This window comes from Trachemys scripta, chromosome 1, assembly GCF_013100865.1.
Source record: "Trachemys scripta elegans isolate TJP31775 chromosome 1, CAS_Tse_1.0, whole genome shotgun sequence".
NCBI classification, from domain to species: domain Eukaryota; kingdom Metazoa; phylum Chordata; order Testudines; family Emydidae; genus Trachemys; species Trachemys scripta.
The window spans coordinates 137,046,914-137,067,362 of NC_048298.1; the positions used below are offsets into that span (position 1 = coordinate 137,046,914).

Sequence of the window (20,449 nt, forward strand, 5' to 3'; positions counted from 1 at the left end):
GACAGGGATAAGGAAGAGTTGCTTTATTCTGCAGAAGAAAGGAGAGTTTTGCACCTTGGTACAAAAAACTCTGTCTTACACACATTTTACAGATCCTTTATACACATTCAGACAAAGGTCCCTGCAGTGTTAACACTTGATTGGTGGTTGTCAGACCCGTGCTTTTGCTATCTGGTCAGTGAAAACCAGCTTGGGACCAGCTCCAACTACCTTAAGGCCTTGAAGGGAAAACAGTTGAAAAGTTCAGGCTACTGTGTCCTTAAGGTGTCTGCTTCCCCCAATGGCCGTTGGCTGACATAACGACTGCTCTATTAGGAGGGGTCACTAGTAACTTTCACAGTCCCCCCTTCGGGCCTGATAAATTCAAAAATTGTCAGGCCCGTTACGCAATTTGCGATCAAGCTGGAGGGACAGATACTGGGTTTTCTTATGGACAGCAGAGCTTTTGATCATAGTATTACATATGCATTTGGCACATTGTATCATTCTCCAAATACCACATAGAAAAAAAAAGAAAGAAAAGAATCCATTTAACAATTATTCGAAAGAGCCCCATAAACCATGATTCAAGGTCTGGAAGGAGGTCCTCAAAACTAAAGGTGTGATCAAGAGATACAGCATGGAAAACAACAGCAGCATTCTTAATGGCTTGTAAATCCTGCTCAATTAAGCCAGAATGATTAACATAAAAACAACATTTTTCCCCGATGCGAGCACAAGCCCCCCCTAATTCGGCATTCATAGCAGCTAACACACGTCTATTTTGCAAAGCTATTTCTGCCACCTCATCAATCTCCTGTTTCAACTTTTGGAAAGCCTCTATTAATGCATTAGCTACTTTTTCTAGTTCTGCAAAAATATTTACTACTGCTTTTTCTAGCTCAGCTACCCCCAACCCAGGAATGAGCGCACGAACAAAGGAGTGAAACCCCGTTTGCCTGACTACTAGGGGATTGTTGGTGCATTTCGCTTGAGTCCTTATGGGGGAATGTGAAAAACTTATGGGCATAGCTGCCCAGGTTGAGGATCTGGCTGGAATCCAATGTGTCGTTTACTTGGACATCTGGTAACACCCGGGCCACACCACACCGACCTTGCCAACCTGGAGGGAGAGCTTTGTAGACATTGTGGCCACAAATAAAATACAAGCCAGGGGTCTCTAAATAGAGGGTAAGGGTATTACCCACAACTCGATGGCGCCAGGTCACCCATTCATCCCAGCGCCAGGAGTTACTCACTAGGCAGTCCTGGCACCTCCAATGGGAAACATGGGTATTGTTTAAAATGGCATGGGTATTGTTTAAAATGGCAACACAATACGTAACCCCAAATATGTTAGCTGTGAAACTTGCAAGTGATCCCAGGACTCTGGGCATCCAGACATCCTTTCAAGGGATGTGTGGGGCAACAGAATGCCAGAGTAAATATCCATAGAATACATATGTGTCTTATTTATGGGGCCTAATGGGAGGAATGAGGGAAACCACTGCCCTTGATAACGAATGCCTGTTGGTTTCACAGTAATGGCCATGTGCAGGAGACAAGGGGGTTTTTGGGCATTCCCAGAGGTATTTAAAGGGTAAAGGGTTCCATTTCTGACCTCAAACCAAAGAGTTTGATCACAGGCCTCCAGGGGAAAGGTAGCCCACTTCCTTCAGCATTTTCCAAACAAAGGGGCATGTTATACCCAATCCCAAGAACTTCAAAAAGGGACCCCCTTAGCTGCCCAGTAATAATGCCAAACTTCAGACCTTCTCCCATATTTGTCATATTGATATTCCCCAACTCATGCCCATTCAGTTTTCCGTACTACCTGTAAGGAGAGTACTTCAGAGAGATTTGCAGGTACAGCCCATAACCCTATTCCTTCCTCAGAGCGGGTTTTGCGACACAGCCAACAATCAGATAAGTGTCCCAACGTGGCTATTCACTGAAGAGGTTTAGTGGCTGGGTGTGGGTTAGCTTGTACAAGGGGCAGACCCAAAAGCAATAGCCACTGCAGCACCGTCTGAGAACCCATAGTTATAAAGTCTTAGGATTTTGTTCACCGGAACAGAAGTTTTAGTCCCTCAAGAGGTTCAGCTTTCCAGGTATCGTCTGCTTCTGGCTCTTCCGGGTCACGGTGGGAAGAGCTGGCGGTGCTCCCTCGAGGTCCGAAGTCATCTGCTTCTGGCCCCGTCCTAGGGGCTAGCTTGACTCGGGTGTGGTGTATCCAAGTGTCTCGCTCTTTCACTCGAATAGCAGTGTGAGAGGTAAGAAGGACTTGGAAAGGGCCCGCCTGCCAGGGTTGGAGAGGCTCGTGTTTCCACTCTTTCACATAGACCCAGTCTCCTGGAGCGATCCGGTGGGCAGGAATATCAGCGGGTAGGGACTGAAATTGAATTGGTAAGCGTGGCCCCAGCTGTCCTTATCTAAAGGAATACTAAAAAAAAGCATTACACAAGTCTATTACTGAATAACAAGCAGTACCTGCTGGAATGGCAGTCAGGATTGTGTGAGGGTTTGGCACCACATTGTGTCTAGCTTGAACAACCGTATTTAGTGCATGCAAGTCCTGGACAAATCGGTATACCGGTTTTCCCTCTGAGTCCATGTCAGTTTTTTTTGACTGGCAGAATGGGAGTATTGAAAGGAGACTTGGTGTGAACCAGCACTCCCAACCGCAGGAATGTGGTGATAAGACTCCGGAGGCCAAACAGAGCTTCTTGGGGGATGGGATACTGACGAATCTGAGGAATTTCAATGCCTGGCTTCAGGGTTATACGCACTGGCTCTGTCTGGAGAGTACCCAAGTCTGCCCTTGAAGTGCCCCACAGGGAGATGTTTACCTCCTGTCTGAGTCACTCGGGTAGGATTGGGTCCGCAGACAGGATCAGTCCTTTGAAACTTGGGTTAGAACAGCACACAGCTGGGGAAGTTGGGTTTGAAGCAACCGAAGAATGATTTTGTCATCTGAAAAGAAAATCTGAGCATGTAGTTTACACAACAGATCTCTGCCTAAGAGGTTAACTGGGGAATCCGGAGCTAGAAGAAAGGCATGGGAGGCGGAGACACCAGAGATTTTTACAGCAGCCTCCTGTAATACAGAAGAGTCAAATGGCTTTCTGCCTATACCCATTACTGGAATGCTCTTATCTGTAAGGCTTCCTCTCTCCGGCTTTGCAGTAACAGTAGAAAGTGCAGCCCCTGAATCCAAAAGACAAGAATAGGCGGTTCCTCCCAATGTTAGGCGAACCTGGGGGTCTGTGAAGGAACAAACATAAGTGGTAAAATCATTTGAATAGGTGACAAGAGGACCCCCTTGTTGCCGTCATTCCTCATTAGCAACAGAGTCTGTTCTTGTTACAGCCATCTGTTGTTGAGGTCGGTCTGGGCGACGGGGTTGTCATCCGGTAGGTCAGTTCGGACTCTCTCTCTTCCAGTGGCCAAGCTGCTTACAGTAGTTACATATGTCATTGGCTTGTCTCCGGGTCCCCCCATAATCCAATTTTGGTTGCCACCTGGGGGGTCCCTGCCACCCTCCCTGTTTTTCATTTCCAGTGTTTACAAGGGCTGCTAGCATCCTCACCTGTTTGGTCTCTTGAACTTTTTTTCCTTATATGATATACCCGGGTGGCCACGCTTACCAGTTCCTCCAGGGATTTTCCTTCAGCACCCTCGAGCTGCTGCAACCGCTTCTTGATGTCCAGGGCTGACTGGGAAATAAAAATAAGCCTGACCGTGGCCTGTGTGTCCGTGGCCTTGGGATCTGCATTTTGGCAGATCTTTGTTGGTAATATCTGTCTCGGTAGACCTGCTGTCCTGGGCTCTGTTGAGGAGGGTACCAGGTCCACCGCAATTGGTAATGCTGCTGCCGGGGGTGGGTGTGGTCTAGAGCAATACATGGGGGGATATCCTCCAAATAATCAGCCTCGGGAGGGGCAGAAGCTTTCGGGAATAGAGGGGCCTGAATCTGTACCTTCTTCATGCGACGATTAGCCTCATCGTCCCACAAAAACCAATAGTCCATTTGCCCCGGCACTTGGTTTTCCAATGTCAGGCGTAAGGAGGTTAAATGGGTAGGAATATCAAAGGAAATATCTTTCTCTGCTTCCACAACATACTCGGGCCATGCAGACCCCAGGACTGGCCAATCCTGGGTGCAAAGTTGTAAAAAACACTTCCTTGACATCCCTTTTTGAACACCGGGTAAGGGCCGTTTGCTTAACATATAATCCAAAGGACTATCCTTTGAGGGTTTTACCAGAGACCCACCCATCTGCCTGCTGACACTCTAACAAAGAATTACACAGAGAACAGAGGGAATTATGGCCTAATAGGATCCTATTACAGGAATTTCTACTAATACTGACCGCTACAGGGGACCGGACAGAAGGATCCCAATTCGACCTCAGAGCTTCATTGCACGCGATGGCTTCCACTCTGAGGAATTACGAATGAGAGGCTCAGTTCCGTCCACACACCTAACACCCAAATGTATAAGACAGAAATTCATTAACTGGTTAACCAGACCAGAACCAGAACCAGATAGTTTCTCCTTATCCTATTAGGACTCACCATATCTGAGCACGAACCCCAGGGGCTGCAGTGAAGCAGAAAAAAGGGGCGAAACACCCCGTTGGCGCCGTTCCCAGTTCGCCGCAGCCGTCCGGAGTCCAATGTCCAAGCTAGGAGAGTCCCGGCGGAGTCGCCAGTAACTGTCATCTGAACTATCGGGTCCACCTAGCTGAGAGCCAATAACAGCCAGACAGAGATAAGGAAGAGTTGCTTTATTCTTCAGAAGAAAGGAGAGCTTTGCATCTTGGTACAAAAAACTCTGTCTTACACACATTTTACAGATCCTTTATACACATTCAGACAAAGGTCCTTGCAGTGTTAACACTTGATTGGTGGTTGTCAGACCTGTGCTTTTGCTATCTGGTCAGTGAAAACCGGCTTGGGACCAGCTCCAACTACCTTAAGGCCTTGAAGGGAAAATAATTGAAAAGTTCAGACTACTGTGTCCTTAAGGTGTCTGCTTCCCCCTAATGGCCATTGGCTAATATAACGACTGCTCTATTAAGAGGGGTCACTAGTAACTTTCACATAGTGACCCATCCACTCCCAGTCTTTATTCAGGCCTCATTTGATGGTGTCCAGTTTGCAAATTACGTATAGGTCCCAGTTCACATTTTATTATTTGTTTTGTATTGTAACCATTTGTTTTGCCCACTCTCTCTTGTTTCTAGTTGAATCAATGCTCTTTCTTAAATAAATCTTCTTTTGTTTTCTTACAAGGGATGTGTGGTTTACAGGAGCAGCGGCTTAAGGTAAAATGAATAAACTGGAGTACACCGCTCCTTTGGGGGCAGAGGAGTTGGAATTTCTATGAGTAGCCAGTGTCGAGGGCTGAGTATCACAGGGGAATGCTTCAAAGGGACTCCAAGACTGGGGTGCACCTGTTGTTAACTTTCAAAGTGAAGACAGGGCTGATATGGCTCGGAAGAGAGTGGTTGAAAGGCTGGTGGTGTTAGGGAGATGACAGCCAGCTAGGCACAGGAAACAGTCCCACACGCTGGAGACAGAGTGGTAACATGGTGACTCACAATCCTGGGTACCCCAAGAACCATCATAATGCTTGTGACATTCCAGGGGCTCTTTGCATCGATCCATTCCACCCCACCCCCAACCTCCCGCATACCCCCCACTATTTCAGGGACTCCTTGCAACTCCCTCCAGTCTCCCATGCCAAGAGCTCTGTGTGCCACCCATTCTCCTTCCTCCAGTACCAAGGTCACCCATTCTCCCCTATGGAAGTGACTCTGTATGTGTCCCCATCCCCGTATACCAGGGCCCAACAATTTCCCTCTGCCAGCTGTTCTGTGTGCCCCTTTCCACCTCCACCCTGTTCCCACCTTCACCCTCCTGCCAGGGGCTCTGTGTGCCCCCTGTTCCCCATTTCAGGGTCCCCCCTCTATGTGTACCCCCATTTCCAATTCCTCCCCATTTTCCCATGGCAGGATCTCTATGTGGACCCACATTCCTATTTCCCCCATGCCTTCCACTCCCCTCCATGCCAGAAGCTCTGTGCCCCCCATTCTCTCCTTCCTCCCCTTACAAGGGGCTCTGTGTCTCCCATATTGGGGACTCTTTGTGCTCCCCTTCCCTCATATCAAGTTCTTCCAATCTCCCCTATATCCAAGATTATTGTGTCCTACATTCCCCTCATAGCAGGGACTTTTTCTGTGCCCCCATTCCCCTCTTTCCACTATCTTTCTCATTCTCCCTTCCCCCTATACCAAGGTCCACCAATCTCCTGCCCAACTACGTCATTCTCCCTCCCCCTATTCCCAACTTTCCCCCACGCCAGGTATTCTGTGTGGTCCTTATACCCCATTCCAGAGTCACCCATTCCCTTTCCTATCCCAGGGACCCCATGTGCACCTTACCCCTCATTTCCCCCTATTCCCAACTGCTATACAAGAGTTCTGTGTGCCACCCTATTCACAGTTCCACCCATTCCACAATACCTCATAGTGCACCCCCATGGCATAGGCTCTGTGCACCATGCATTCCCTCCTCCCCCTATAGCATGATCCCCATTCTTCCCCCAAAGGCAGGAGCTTTGTGATAACCTTAGCTGCCCCACTCCAGTAAAAAGGAGCCCTGGAGAAGGCTGTGGCTGGGAAAAGCTAGTCTGATTGGGGAAACAGCCACAGCTGTGGCCAGCTTAATTTGAGCCCAGCTGGCCCTAATAAGAGGGCTGTGGGCTAGGAGCTGAAGGAGTCTTAGGGCACATCTTCACTATCCTCCGGATCGGCGGGTAGCAATCAATCTATTGGGGATCGACTTATCGTGTCTAGTGAAGACGCGATAAAATCGATCCCCAATGGCTCTGCCGTCGACTCCGGAATCCACTGCGGCAAGAGGCAGAAGCGGAGTCGACGGTGGCGCAGCAGCAGTTGACTCGCCGCCGTCCTCACAGCCAGGTAAGTCGACCTAAAATACGCAACTTCAGCTACGCTATTCACATAGTTGAAGTTGCGTATCTTAGGTTGACTCCCCCTCCTCCCCCCCCCCCGTAGTGTAGACCTAGCCTTACTCTAGCCCTGGTGTGGGAAGGGCTAGCTGCTTGAGAGCAAGGTATCTGAAACAGAGCAGAGCAGTGCTAGGGAAAAGGACAAAGGAAGCTCCAGCCTGGAAAACCTAGGGTTACCATGTGTCCGGATTTTTGGTCCTCAAATCCCCATCTGGGGGGAATTGCCAAAAAGTCGGACATGTCCGGAAAAATAGGGAGGGGGGTGTCCGGACTGGGCCGCACCTCCTCGCGCCCTCCCCAGCCCCAGCCCCAGCTTAGAATCATAGAATCATAGAATATCAGGGTTGAAAGGGACCTCAGGAGGTCATCTAGTCCAACCCCCTGCTCAAAGCAGCTTACCTGCTGCCTCCCTGCTTCAGGCTTCCCGTGAATTAAATGTTCGCGGGAGGTAGGGGAGGGGGAGGAGCAGGGGGGCGAAGCGTTCAGGGGAGGGGGCGGAGTTGGGGTGGGGACTTTGGGGAAGGGGCAGAGTCGGGACGGGGCGGGGCCAGGGGCGGAGTTGGGGTGGGGCCAGGGCCCTGTGGAGTGTCCTCTTTTTGGACACTTAAAATATGGTAACCCTAGGAAAACCCCCAGGCTGTAGACTTTGGTGAAGGCCTACAGAGGTACTGGGGCTGAAGAGGGGCTGCCTGGGGATAGGCAAAGGCAGCAGGTCCTAAGCCCTTGCCAGTGATGAGTGGTTTATTAGGGTTACCATATTTCCACAATCAAAAAAGAGAACACTGGGGGGGGGAGCCCCACTCTAGCCCCATCCACTCACTCCCAATTCCTGCCCCCTGACTGCTCCCCTCAGAACCCCCAACTCCCCCCCACTCCTTGTCCCCTGACTGCCCGCTCCTGGGACCCCTGCCACTAACTGCCCCCTAGGACCACACCCCCTATCTAAGCCTCCCTGCTTCTTGTCCCGACTGCCCCCTCCTGAGAACCCCCCACCCTAACTGCCCCCCTAGGATCCTACCTGTCCCCTGACTGCCCTGACCCTTATCCACATCCCTGCCCCATATTCACACCCCCACCCCCAGACAGACCCCCAGGACTCCCATGCCCTATCCAACCACTCCCCGCCCCCTGACAGGACCCCCAGAATTCCCGACCCATCCAACCCCCTCTGCTCCCTGACTGCCTCGACCGCTCTCCACACCCCCGCCCCCTGACAGGCCCCCCCACAGAACCCCTGACCCATCCAACCCCCCCCACTCTCTGTCCCTTGACTGGCCCCTCCAGAAACCCCTTGCCCCTTCTCCAGCCCCCTGGCCCACTTACCCTGCCGCTCAGAACAGCATGTCAGGCTCTGCGCGGAGCCTGACACGTGGCTGCGCTCCCCAGTGCAACACACAACCCGGTCCCTGCCCCCGCACAGTGCTGCCGGAGCGGGGCGCTGGGCAGCAGGGGAGGGGGAGCAGGGGAGAAGGAGAAGGGGGGGAGGAGGAGCTGCCGAGGCCCGATGCGAATGGCCCGGCCGGCTGGTGATCTGAGAATGCAGAGGGGGGAGAGTAGCTCTACAGCTGCTGGAGTTCAGCCTGGCCAATAATCTGAAGCTGCGGGGGAAGGGCTCTGGCTGTCGGAGCCCCATGCGAGCGGCTAAATTTACTGCAGCCCTCCCAGCCGCGCCTCCCATTGACTAGAGTTAAGGCCTGTGTAAGGATCACTTGGAGTTCCTGTTTCCCCAAAATATCCCCCCAAGTCTCTTCATCCCCTTTCCTGAGGAGGCTTGAGACTAATATACCAACCAAATAGGTAACCAAGGTGAGCACAGACCACACCCGCTGGTTTTTAGGACACTAAAAACCCAATCAGATTCTTAAAAACAGAACTTTATTATAAAGAAAAAAAGTAAAAGAAGCACCTCTGTAAAAATCAGGATGGAAGGTAATTTTACAGGGTAATAAGATTTAAAACACAGAGGATTCCCCTCTAGGCAAAACTTTAAAGTTACAAAAAAACAGGAATAGCATAGCGAAAATACACAAACTAAAACAAAAGATAATCTAATGCATTTCCTTGCTATTACATCTAATATTACAGAAATAGTAAGTATCATTTCAGTAGGCACTGGATTATTTGTTTGGTCTCTCTCTTTGTCTCAGAGCACAAAGCAAAAACCTTCCCCCACAGATTTGAAAGTATCTTTTCCCCTTACTGGTCCTTTTGGTCAGGTGCCCAACCAGGTTATTTGAGCTTCTTAACCTTTACAGGTAAAGGAGGGATTTTATGCTACCCTTAGCTCTATGTTCATGACAATAGGTATTCAGAAAACCAATATTTTTGCTGAAAAAAATTAAAACAAACACTTTGTTCAAATTTTTTGTCAAAAAATATTGTTTGCCTACAGAAATGTTTTAACTGACACAAGATGAAATGTGGTGGGTTTTTTCAAAAAAGTTGGCAAAAAATGACAATTTTCATTTAGTTTTGACTTAAAATGTCATTTCATTTCAGTTTTTTTAGTTTGAAAAAATGAAACATTAAGTCAAAACAAAATAAAAATTCTTGTTTCAAAATGATGTTTTGACATAAAATGCTATTTCCTTTACCCGCAAAGACAATGCAATGGTACGTTAAGTGAAATTTTAGATTTGACATTGCCCATGGGGAAAATTGAAAGTTTTCATTGGAATTGACATGTTCCCATAAAAAAATACTTGTTTTGACTAAAACATATTTTGGGTGGGAAAATTTGGCTTATGAAAAGTCTAGTCACTATTGACTCTTACAGCCCCAGAGGTGCCCTATAGAGGAGTCTAGGTTCATTCCATAGGGCCATGGAGAGAGCTGATCTGCAGCCCCAAAACCAAGTACATGCTGTAGGATTCTGTGGCACCGTTACAGTAAATATGAGGTGGTGTGGACTAGTGGATAGAGCACTGGACAGACTCAGCAGATCTGGGTTCTATTCTTGGACGTAGCCTGTTGGGTGACCTTGGTCAAGTCCCTTCGCCTGCTTCTGTCCCAGTTTCCCCCTCTGTACAATTGGGATAATGACACTGATCTCCTTTGTAAAGCACTCCCAGATCTACCAATGACACTTGTTGGATCAGAGCTAAATATTAACAAAATCTTAATGTCATGGGCTCAGATGCTGTTTGCTGTTTGCTCTTTCACAACTCTCTCAATAGATCGCAAGATAAAGGAAAGTCAGAGCTTATAATCCCCTCCCAGGGGCAGCATATGGGTCTCTGTGTGGGACACTCCTGAAACATTAGCACAGAGCACACACCAAAGGCAGAAGAGAGCTGAACTTGATTCCAAAGCACAACACCTCTAACAAACCCTTTCACCTACAGCTGTCCTGCGGTGCCACTGCTATGTATAAACCCATATCTTAGTATGGAGACAAATCTACAGTTTTTGGCCCATATGTAAGTGCACTATCCACTAACCTGTGATGACACTTTGCAATCTATTGGAAATATGGACTGAGATGGGCTGAAAGTTTCCTATACAGAGAAAGCCACTCTGCTCTGCTGAGACACTCTTTCTATTTCAAAAGGTTATGTTTGGATTTTACATTGATACTTACAGACCGTAATTCCCACAGTCTTCAATATGAGAAACTCCATTGACAGTGAGCAAACAGTGGCTGAGGGCAAAGGGGCTGAAGAGATTTGTAGCCCTGTATTTAGGAGGTCACCCTAAAACACTTGGTTGAAACTGCTGGATCAGAAACAAACAAGCAAGTCCTCTGTCACCATGGGAGAGATAATCAGGCTGTGACTCCCCTCCATAACGTCACCATTTTTGAGTCTATCTGGACAGTCTCACGAGCTCTCAGGACAGAGAGACCAATGGGCTTTTCTTCCTTCTCAGCAGTTAAAGAGTAGCAGCCGTGTTAGTCTGTATCCACAAAAAGAACAGGAGTACTTGTGGCTCTAATAAATTTGTTAGTCTCTAAGGTGCCACAAGTACTCCTGTTCTTCTTTCAGCAGTTAAAGTTGCTGTCACCATGGATATGGTCCCCAGGGCTATTATGAAAGCTACTGCTGAGTTGGCTTTACAAACTGCACTAAGAAATGCCATTCATGACATCCAGCCTCAAGTAGGGAAGTCTCATTATAGACCTCAAACCAATTTAGTAACATATCATCCAGAGATGTATGTGATACACACACACACACACACACACACAGTGTATATCAAGGGGTTGGTGAATCAATCCCAGTCAACAACCCTAGATAATCTGCACCATTGGATCATCATTTTAGACCCTGCCCCATCCCCCTAAGAGGGCATCTCTCAAGCCAGGTGTCAATGCTTGTGAGTCTGCAACTGTGATGTGTCTCAGTTTTGCCATCTGAAACATGAGGGCAATAATCCTTCCCTACCTCCCAGACTGGTGTTGTGGGGCTACTTTCATTAATGTCTGCAACACACTCCGAGATCCTCAGATGGAAGGCCTTGTGAAATTGCCATTCTTACATGACAACAGGCTAAATTCATGCCAGATGCGCACATCCCAGAGAGAAGGATCCTTCCACACCAGTCCCCTCTCCCACCGTGCACCTCTCCAGTGCTAAGAGAGGCAAGTAGCTTGTTGCCTGCTACTGGTGCTGCAGGATGCAGGGAAGAGGAGGTTTTTTGTAAAGAAAATGGGTGACTGAACCCCTGTGTCTGAACAGCTGAAGCAGAAATACACAGATTCAGTGTCACATGTGAGATGGTGAAGTAGAAGAGCTGAGCCTGCAGCCAGGAGGCTGTGATTCTCTCTCTAATGTCACCGCTCTGCACATCTTTTATATCAAGCAAGTAAAAGGGCAGCTGCAGACCCTGCTCCTGAACCAGTCACTAGCAGAGCATCCGAGGCATGATTTTAAGTTAGTTTGCATTTCAGGTGGGATGGGTGCCCCTTCTCTAGGACCAGATTCTGGGTTTGGTTGATCTGAGCATCCTGCCGGGGAAACATACAAATCACACGAGGAAGAGACCATAAAACAAATGGCTCAGAGGGAAACATTTGCAGCCACGTCCCACAAACATCTGGATAGAGATTTCATGCCTCAGACAATGGTGCATTTCCTCCCAAGAGGCACATAGCCAGCACCAGACTATCCTCATCCCCACCACTGTCTAACTGAGGAGGGGAGTTTCCTGAGCACAATGTTATACAGCTGCTCTGTAGGCCTGGTTCTGCCCTCAGGAGTAAGAGATGGGTCTCTTAGTTGTATTGTTACTGGTCGATTATATTATCACTTTCTTCTGCAACGACAGACCTGGGACTTGATGAGGGGATCTGAGGTCCTGACTGGGAGCTGGACCGTTGGGACTGGAATGGGCGTTTGGGGGTATCATTACAGGGAGGCATTTCTGAGCACAGGGACTACAAAGGCCAATACAATAGCCATTCTACCTTCAGCAGTAGCTCACGTGCAACCTTGGATGCTACGGATTTGTGCACTTTCACGTGAATACCTTTTTAGTTCCAGAATGGTCTGAAGTCATCTGAATCTATGTGGCTACTAACTTATGCAAATAACCCTGTTTTTACGGTTCTCTCCTCCTTTTAGCACACTTGCCTTTTTTGACCTTCAGCATGCTGTCAAAATCCTAGACTGTGACCTCACTGGGGCTGGGACCCTCTTTGTGTTATTTATTTATGCAGTGCCTAGTGCAATGGGGCACTGCTCCCTGACTAGGTCCCTTAGGCACTGCCACAATGGATGCAATATGAACAAGCTCAGTATCACAACTCCTGTCAGGAGATTGCTGAATGTTGCCCCCTGTCGCCACTGCTCCCTTGCAGCCTTAACACTGAGTACTCAGCAGAGACAGGCAGAAGGGGTTTTGCTTTGGTGCTGCTTACACACCATGGCACTGCTAACAATGCAGTGTTCCCTCTCCCCAGAGCCCCTGCACTGCTAGCAGTAGTGTGAGCCCAAGCTGGGGTGGAGATTTGACACTTCCCTATAAACTGCACTGACCCTTCCCCCCATGCAATCTCTCAGGCACTCACATTTAGTGGAGCACTCATGGGGTGATGGTTCCAATCTCTGTCTCTCAGATGAGGCCCTGCACTGCTGCCCAGTGGAGTTACAGCTGGGGGGCCTGATTCCCCATTGCCCAGCTCTTGGTTTGTATTCATTCAGAGAGGAGTAAACCACTATACAAGGTGCAGCAACTAGGTTTGCCAACTTTCTACTCGCACAAAACCGAACACCCTTGGTTCTCGGTTGTGGCCACAAATAAGGAATTAAGGGTGCGGGAGGGGGCTCCAGGCTGGGGCAGGGGTGCAGGGGATGCGAGTACCCTGGCTGGGGGTGCAGACTCTGGGGTGGGGCTGGGGATGAGGGGTTTCGGGTTTAGGAGGGTGCTCTGGGCTGGGACTGAGGGATTCAGAGGGCAGGAGGAAGAAGAACAGGAGTACTTGTGGCACCCAAGGCTAGGTCTACACTACCGGGGGGGGGGGGGGTCGACCTAAGATACGCAACTTCAGCTACGTGAATAGCGTAGCTGAAGTTGCGTATTTTAGGTCGACTTACCTGGCTGTGAGGACGGCGGCGAGTCGACTGCTGCCGTGCCGCAGTCGACTCCGCTTCCACCTCTTGCTGCGGTGGATTTCCGGAGTCGACGGCAGAGCCATCAGGGATCGATTTTATCGTGTCTTCACTAGACGCGATAAGTTGATCCCCAATAGATCGATTGGCCCTTAGAGACGTGCCCATAGAGACGTGCCCTTAGAGACGTGCCCTTAGAGACTAACAAATTTTTTAGAGTATAAGCTTTCATGGGCTACAGCCCACTTCTTCGGATGCATATAAAATAGAACATATATTGAGGAGATATATATACACAGAAAGGAAGATGATGTCTGTCTGTATCTGTACGAGTTTTTTCATGAAGTTGATGGATTTCCACTCCATACGGCTAAATGCAGTGCCTTGCATAATGGCAGGAGGGGGATCAGGGCTGCGGCAGGGGGTTGGGGCACAGGGGCAGGTCAGGAGTGCAGGCTTACTTCAAGCAGCTCCTACATGGAGGTGCAGCCAGGCGACTCTGCACGCTGCCCTTTCTGCAGGCGCTGCCCCTGCAACTCCCACTGGCTGTGGTTCCTCACCAATGGGAGCTCTGGGGCAGCACTTGGGGAGGTGGCAGCATGCAGAGCTCCCTGGCTGCCCCTACTCGTATGAGCCAGAGGCACGACATGCCGGCTGCTTCCTGGGATCCACGTGGCGTAGAGGCTAGTAGGGAGCCTGCCAGCTCCACTGTGTGGTGCCACCAATCAGACAGTCAAAGCCATGGTCAGCAGTGCTGACTGCAGCCACCACAATCCCTTTTCAACCGGGTGTTCTGGTTGAAAATCGGATACCTGGTCACCCTGTGCAGCACTGGTCAGTGGGACCAGGCATTTCCTGTGTATAAACTCCACTTCTATTGCCACAGGGAGAAGTGCCATAGAGAATAGAAATGGATTTTTACATAGGAATTCACCAACTGCTGCAAGATTTACACACGCTCCGGTGGAAAGAGGTGACTGAAATGCTGCCACATAAAGCTCTTGTGAGGAATATGGATTGAATCCAGGCTGGTAACTCCCTTTGGAGCCCCTGGTGGTTTGATGTCAAGCAACATTTCACATTAACATGGTGCAGTTTTATGGGCAGGCTTATGTATGGTTGTTTGTGGGGTACTAATCTCCCTTCCTGGACTGATTATGACAAATGAGTCATTTGTATGTGAGTGAGTTTCCAACGCTACCTTTATAACTAGAACTGCTGCTTAATATAATGAGGAAAAAAACCATTTTAGGGGGACACGCCAGTGTCCACGCATATGTGTGTGGTGAGCTGAGAACCAGGGGTTCAGTAATAATAACTGGGGTCTGGTAGGCCTACCCTACTTGCGAGCCTGTCCTCTGGGAAAGTAAAAACAAGTTTATAAAGTATCACTATAACCTGTAACAATGAATGTTGATAGAAAAGATGCAAAAGGAAGAGACAGGGACTAAATCAGTCCAAACAAAAAGGACTACTGACATAACTGAGGACAATGTGTTAAAAATCATGTCTGTCAAACAAAAGAAGTGTGGGATGAGAAATCAATAAACAAAAGGGGGAGGGATAGCTCAGTGGTTTGAGCATTGGCCTGCTAAACCCAGGGTTGTGAGTTCAATCCTTGAGGGGGACACTTAGGGATCTGGAGCAAAATCAGTACTTGGTCTCGCTAGTGAAGGCAGGGGGCTGGACTCAATGACCTTTCAAGGTCCCTTCCAGTTCTAGGAGATGGGATATCTCTGTTCATTTCCTTATAAAAGTTATTGTGTTGAAAATTAGGCTGAATTAGTGAACAAAATAATGAGAGGGCAGGCTGTTCTGCCTATCCCTTCCTTTTGGGGTTTTTAAAATAAAACAAATTTTGGGAGGAAAATAGAAAACAGCTGACTGACTGAAGGATGGAAGAAAAGAAAGGAGCAAACTTCACCATCATGGTTGCTACCTTCACAGTCTTTTCAGATCCCAGGATTCACCATAAAACCGTAGGTCCTTTGTCATCCTGATCTGGAGAAATGTCCTGACCAGACTGCTGGGCCAAGGAGAGGGACCCAGATAACACTGCCACTTCCAGTGACTCCGGCTAAATCCCGAACACTTCCTGGAATGTGAGACTTTATCATCCTCCCTCTCCCCTTAATACTTTCTTTTTCTTCCCCACCTTATTTCTTTCATATCCTTCTCTTTTTGCCTTCTAATTATTAAAAGTCTGCAACACTGCTGTAAGCCTGTGTCCAGAAAGGCAGCTAAAACAATGCCATAACAGCCCAATACTGGTACAAGTTTGCCAGGTCTGGAGGTGGCTGATGAGACAGTGGGATGTGCCTCTGTTTCTCCAGCAGCAAGGTTTCCAGTAGGAGTCAACACCAAAATCAGAAGCTATAATTTATACCTTTGCCGTCCCCTCTTTTGTGTGTTTGTCCTGTTTTGTCTTCTAACAGAATTGGACTTTAACAACAACAGCTCCAGCCCATCTCGACTAACTTCTTATCTTTTCTCCAAAATTGGATGGGGCAGAGATGGGCGTTGTTTTTAAAAAGACTCTCAACTGAAGGAAAAGAAAACAAGGGATGTCATTAAAATGAAAGTCTTAGTTAATACTTCCCATTTCAAATGCTTTAACTGTTTTTCCTTCTTTTTCTGTATCTTTAATACAAGATTAAGAAGAATTTTTAATGGTGTGTTTTCCATGGCGCTAAGCAGGCTAAAGTCTCTGTATACCAAACCCTAAGCTTTGTTTAACACTGTTTTATGGTGGATAGTGACAAGATCATGTTAAAACCTTTGATTCTTTGGGGCCATATATTTCATCCAAAGTAATGCAACAGGCTGTGTGTTTCTAGACACATGGGACAGGATCATAGTGGTTTAAGTTCAGAAAAGGATGTCAGGATACATGAGACTTATTCCTTCTTCTGCCTCTGTACTGACTTCTTTTTTGTCCTTTGGAAAGTCCCATAAACCTTGCTGTGTCTCTGTTTCCCCATCTGTAAAGTGGGGATATGAATCCTTCCTCATGACACAGGATGGTGTTGTGGAGCTATAGTCCATTATATCTGAAAAGTGTTTTAAGACCCTCAGATATTGGGTGCTCTATAAGGGCCAAAGATTATTATTCTTACACCACTACTTGTGTTCATGGCAGGGGTGTATATTCTGTGCATCCCAGGTGGCTCCCCACACTGAAAGGTGTTACTCTATTCCCCATTCTGCTCTCTCCCTCTGGCCCCTCTGCAGCACTCACAGAGAACGTGCCTTGTTGCTGTCCCTGTGGTGGGGCTGCAGAGAGACAAAGAACAGATGAGGTTTTTGTAGAGGGAGGAGGTGACTCTGAAGCGCTGTGTCTAAGCTGCTGGCGCAGAAATACACAGCCGAGTGCTCTGGCTGCACAGACGAGATGTTCAAACGAAAGAGATCATCCTGCGGCTGGTCGGCCTGGAAATGACTAGAATTTGTGCCTTTCTCGCTTTCTTTTTTATAGTAGAAGTTAAAGAGCAGCTGCAGTCCCTGCCCTGGATCCTGCCGGTACCAGAACATGTTGTCATGCCCATAGGTTTGCTGACATCTGAGATAGGCAGTCTGTCCTCTCTCCAGCAGCAGACTCGGTGTTTGGGTTATTTTAGCATCGGTTTGGCCTGTGGGGGGAAAGAGACAAAACACACAGGACAGACAGAATAAAACAATCGTCTCAGAGGGAAATGTGTAGAGTAGAATCCTGCAAATGCTAGGACAGGGATTTCTTTTCCCAGCCAAGGACTTACTTGCTCCCAAGAGATACATGGCTGCACACCAGACTATGCACATCCCCATCTCTGTCTCACTGAGCAGGGGGCAGTCCCCCAGCATGGGGTTTTACATAGATTTGGTTGCTTCCTGGTACTAGAGGGCAGGATCTGTTTGTGTTTCCCCACAGACACAGGGGGCCCCTTCTGTGGAGGTCTGGTTATCTGTGGCCTTGACCCTGGGAAAAGTGTGTGGTACTGGGAATTGTATCTTTAAGTGGGCTAGCATCTGAGGCAGGCAGTCTGGTGGAGGGGTGCTGCAGAAGATTATACTCTGTTATGCAGAGGTAGTTGAGGAGCTATAGCACTGAATAAAGAGCTTCTGTCTGAAGTTCCTCAGGCCCAGAGTGATCACCGAATACCACACGGTATCAGGAGCAAACAGAAATTTAAGATGTAACATGAGAGGAAGAACAGAGCAACTAAAAACTCCACCAGAGGTGAAACACTCTGGAAATATGGAGGACACAGCATGTGATTGCAGCTGGAGCTAACATACATGAGCTACATTTAATTTTGCTAGCTTGGGTACTGGAAGAGTGAAGTTGCAGCAGAACAAGCTTCTGCACAGGCTGGCCCTAAGAGTAATTACTCAGGGTTCTGGGTGGGTTTGTCCAGTCTATTCTTAAGTTTGCACTATTGTGGCTTCATTGCTCCAGTACCCGAACTAGTGAAATTAAAGCTAGGCCTGGTAAGTTTACTTGAGCTGTAATCACATCCAGATACTACAGTCTAGATATACCCAGACAAAGAGAGAGAGAGCGAGACCTACACAGAAAACAGAATCTTTTTCCACTAGAAAAGGGATGGTTTGGGCACAATTCCATTTTGTAGAAACATTTAAACGTTTTGTTTTCATTCCAGTGAAGAACAAAAATGAATTTTGAAAGCTCAAAAGATATGGCAGAACAGATTTTTCCTGCAGTAGCCAGTTCTACTCCTGCCACAGCAGTGCTTTGATTTCCTAGGGTAGAGGAGGAGCACCACCTAGTGGCTGGCGAGAATTTTTACATGGAGATATTGCCTTTCAAGCAGTCACTCTTTCTAGTTGTGGCCCAGTGTAGGGCCCTTTAGCACCTACACATGTTTTCTGACCAATTACATTTTAAAAAACAATAGTATCCAAACCTCTCTGCTGCTGCTTCCTGCCTTTCCTTGTTGGGATTTTCCTTGATGTCAATTCAGCTGTGATTAAATTTGTATAAGACACTGAAATCAGCATGTCAGCAAACAGCCAGGGGGACAGAACCAACCTACAATGACCTGGAGACACCATAGCAGAGGGATCTGCAGGCAATGGGAGAAGACACATTCCCAGTAGATATAAAGTCACAACACACAGGTAAAAAATGGAGGGATTTAACCAGGAGCCTACCCCATCACATTAAGCAGGGTCACTTTACTCTTGTCTTCTTTGCCGTAATTATTGTATTGTGATAGCTACCACTGATAAGGTGTGAGATGAGGCAGTTGGGAGTGGAGGTGTCCATGTGATGGACGTGTTCTATGTACAGAAAAGTATGGCAGCCATACAGCCTATTCCCCAGGGCTCTGTCCAGTCTAATTAATTATTGGTGAATAATTCTTCATGATTGATGGTTAATCATTATGTATTTTTTCTCTAAGGGACAGTCTACACACAAAATAACTAAATAACTTGTAAATAAGATCTTACATTATTTCAGTGTAAGTCTGTGTGCAAACACATATTGGGAATGAAAATGTTCTAGGGATTTAGCTTAAAGTGAAAAAAACACAGTGTCATGGTTTTACAATGTATTGTGCATAGCCAGTTTAGAATTTCCCTTTCCTATAAAGTTAAAAAGAATACAAATTGCTTAAATGCTTTCTGGGATCAGGGACACAATTTTTAGCACCTTGCAGGACTGAGCCTGGGGTAAACTTCTCAGTAATTCTTCTGTCTTTGTGAATCCTGTGTGAAAGCAAGGTGAGATCTTATATACATGTTTATTTTATTAGCATATTATAGCTTCTAAAGTTTGTAAAGCATTTTGAGATATACAGTGTTCTAGAAATGTATGTATTATAATACTGATATATGAATTACATAATCATTAATAATTATAGTTATATTACAATTAATAAAATAGTACAGATTCGTACACTACACATATTTAACATAAGCTACTCTAATATAATGTTCATATAAACAAATATCGCTAGCTAGCTAGATTTTTCAAGGGCACTTCTGAAAATCTACCCCAGAATGTGAACACCCTCCCCGCCCCCGTCCTTAATGCAGGTGACTGTGTAACTGCCATTTCCCCTTTCACTGCATCCACAGCCATCTCCGACCTACACTCACACCAGCTGCGCATTTCTGAGGGAGCAGGGGCATGGTATGGCTTAGGTCACAGACTCATATAGTGACTGATTGGAGATACTGGCAGAATCACCGCCACCAGGATATAATTAAAAAAATGGACCTTGTTCAGCAATAGTATTGCAGGGTATAAACAGTCATGGTCTCACTCTTAGGCAAGGTTCTGAATACCCTTAAGTCCTCCTAACTTCAGGATTGAGAAGTTACAAGATTGAGCCCTAGATGCTTAACTGCTAGGGAATCCCTCACCCACACGTGCACAATTCAACTGATCATCTGATTTGGTGTCTGGGAAGAACTCCCCAACCCCAGGGGCATATCAGCATGAATAAGGGTGTGCCTGTGGAGCTGTGAGCAAGAAACCTCCATTAGGATCAGATGGGTACATCATACACCGTCACCTGCCATATCCTGAGACTATTGGAATGAGGGAATATTCTTGAACCTTGGACATTCTCATCTCTGATGTTTTTAAACATTTGATTTCTTTTGAGATGTGTCATTATCTCATGATCCTCACACACATTTTTTTACCTGTACAGTTTTAATATAATACAGCACAGCAGGAGAAGGGAATAAGTGCTCCATCGGGAGGCTAGAATCCCATAAGCAGTTGCTAGATTTGGTCAAAAGACTCATTCTCTTACTGAGATGACATGAGTGATTTTATATCAGCCCATTTGGAGACAGCTCCACTGCCTGCAGTGTAAAACTGCTCCAGTCCATGGAGAGCATATACTGCCAACAAGAGATACAGACAGAC

The 20,449-nt window shown here is 47.3% G+C and overlaps 1 long non-coding RNA gene and 1 gene segment (V, D, J or C); both read right to left on the reverse strand.

The window, feature by feature from the left end:
* Positions 1-201: 201 nt before the first annotated feature.
* Positions 202-4,868, reverse strand: LOC117885280. Its single transcript, XR_004647763.1, has 3 exons — positions 4,830-4,868; positions 4,558-4,726; positions 202-3,243 (listed from the first exon to the last, which is right to left on the reverse strand). It is a non-coding gene; the product is annotated as an uncharacterized LOC117885280 (long non-coding RNA).
* An 11,932-nt stretch (positions 4,869-16,800) lies between these two features.
* On the reverse strand, positions 16,801-17,690 carry LOC117874740. The segment is given in 2 exon segments: positions 16,801-17,195; positions 17,322-17,690. Coding segments are annotated over 2 exon segments (480 nt in total).
* Between the last annotated feature and the right edge of the window lie 2,759 nt (positions 17,691-20,449).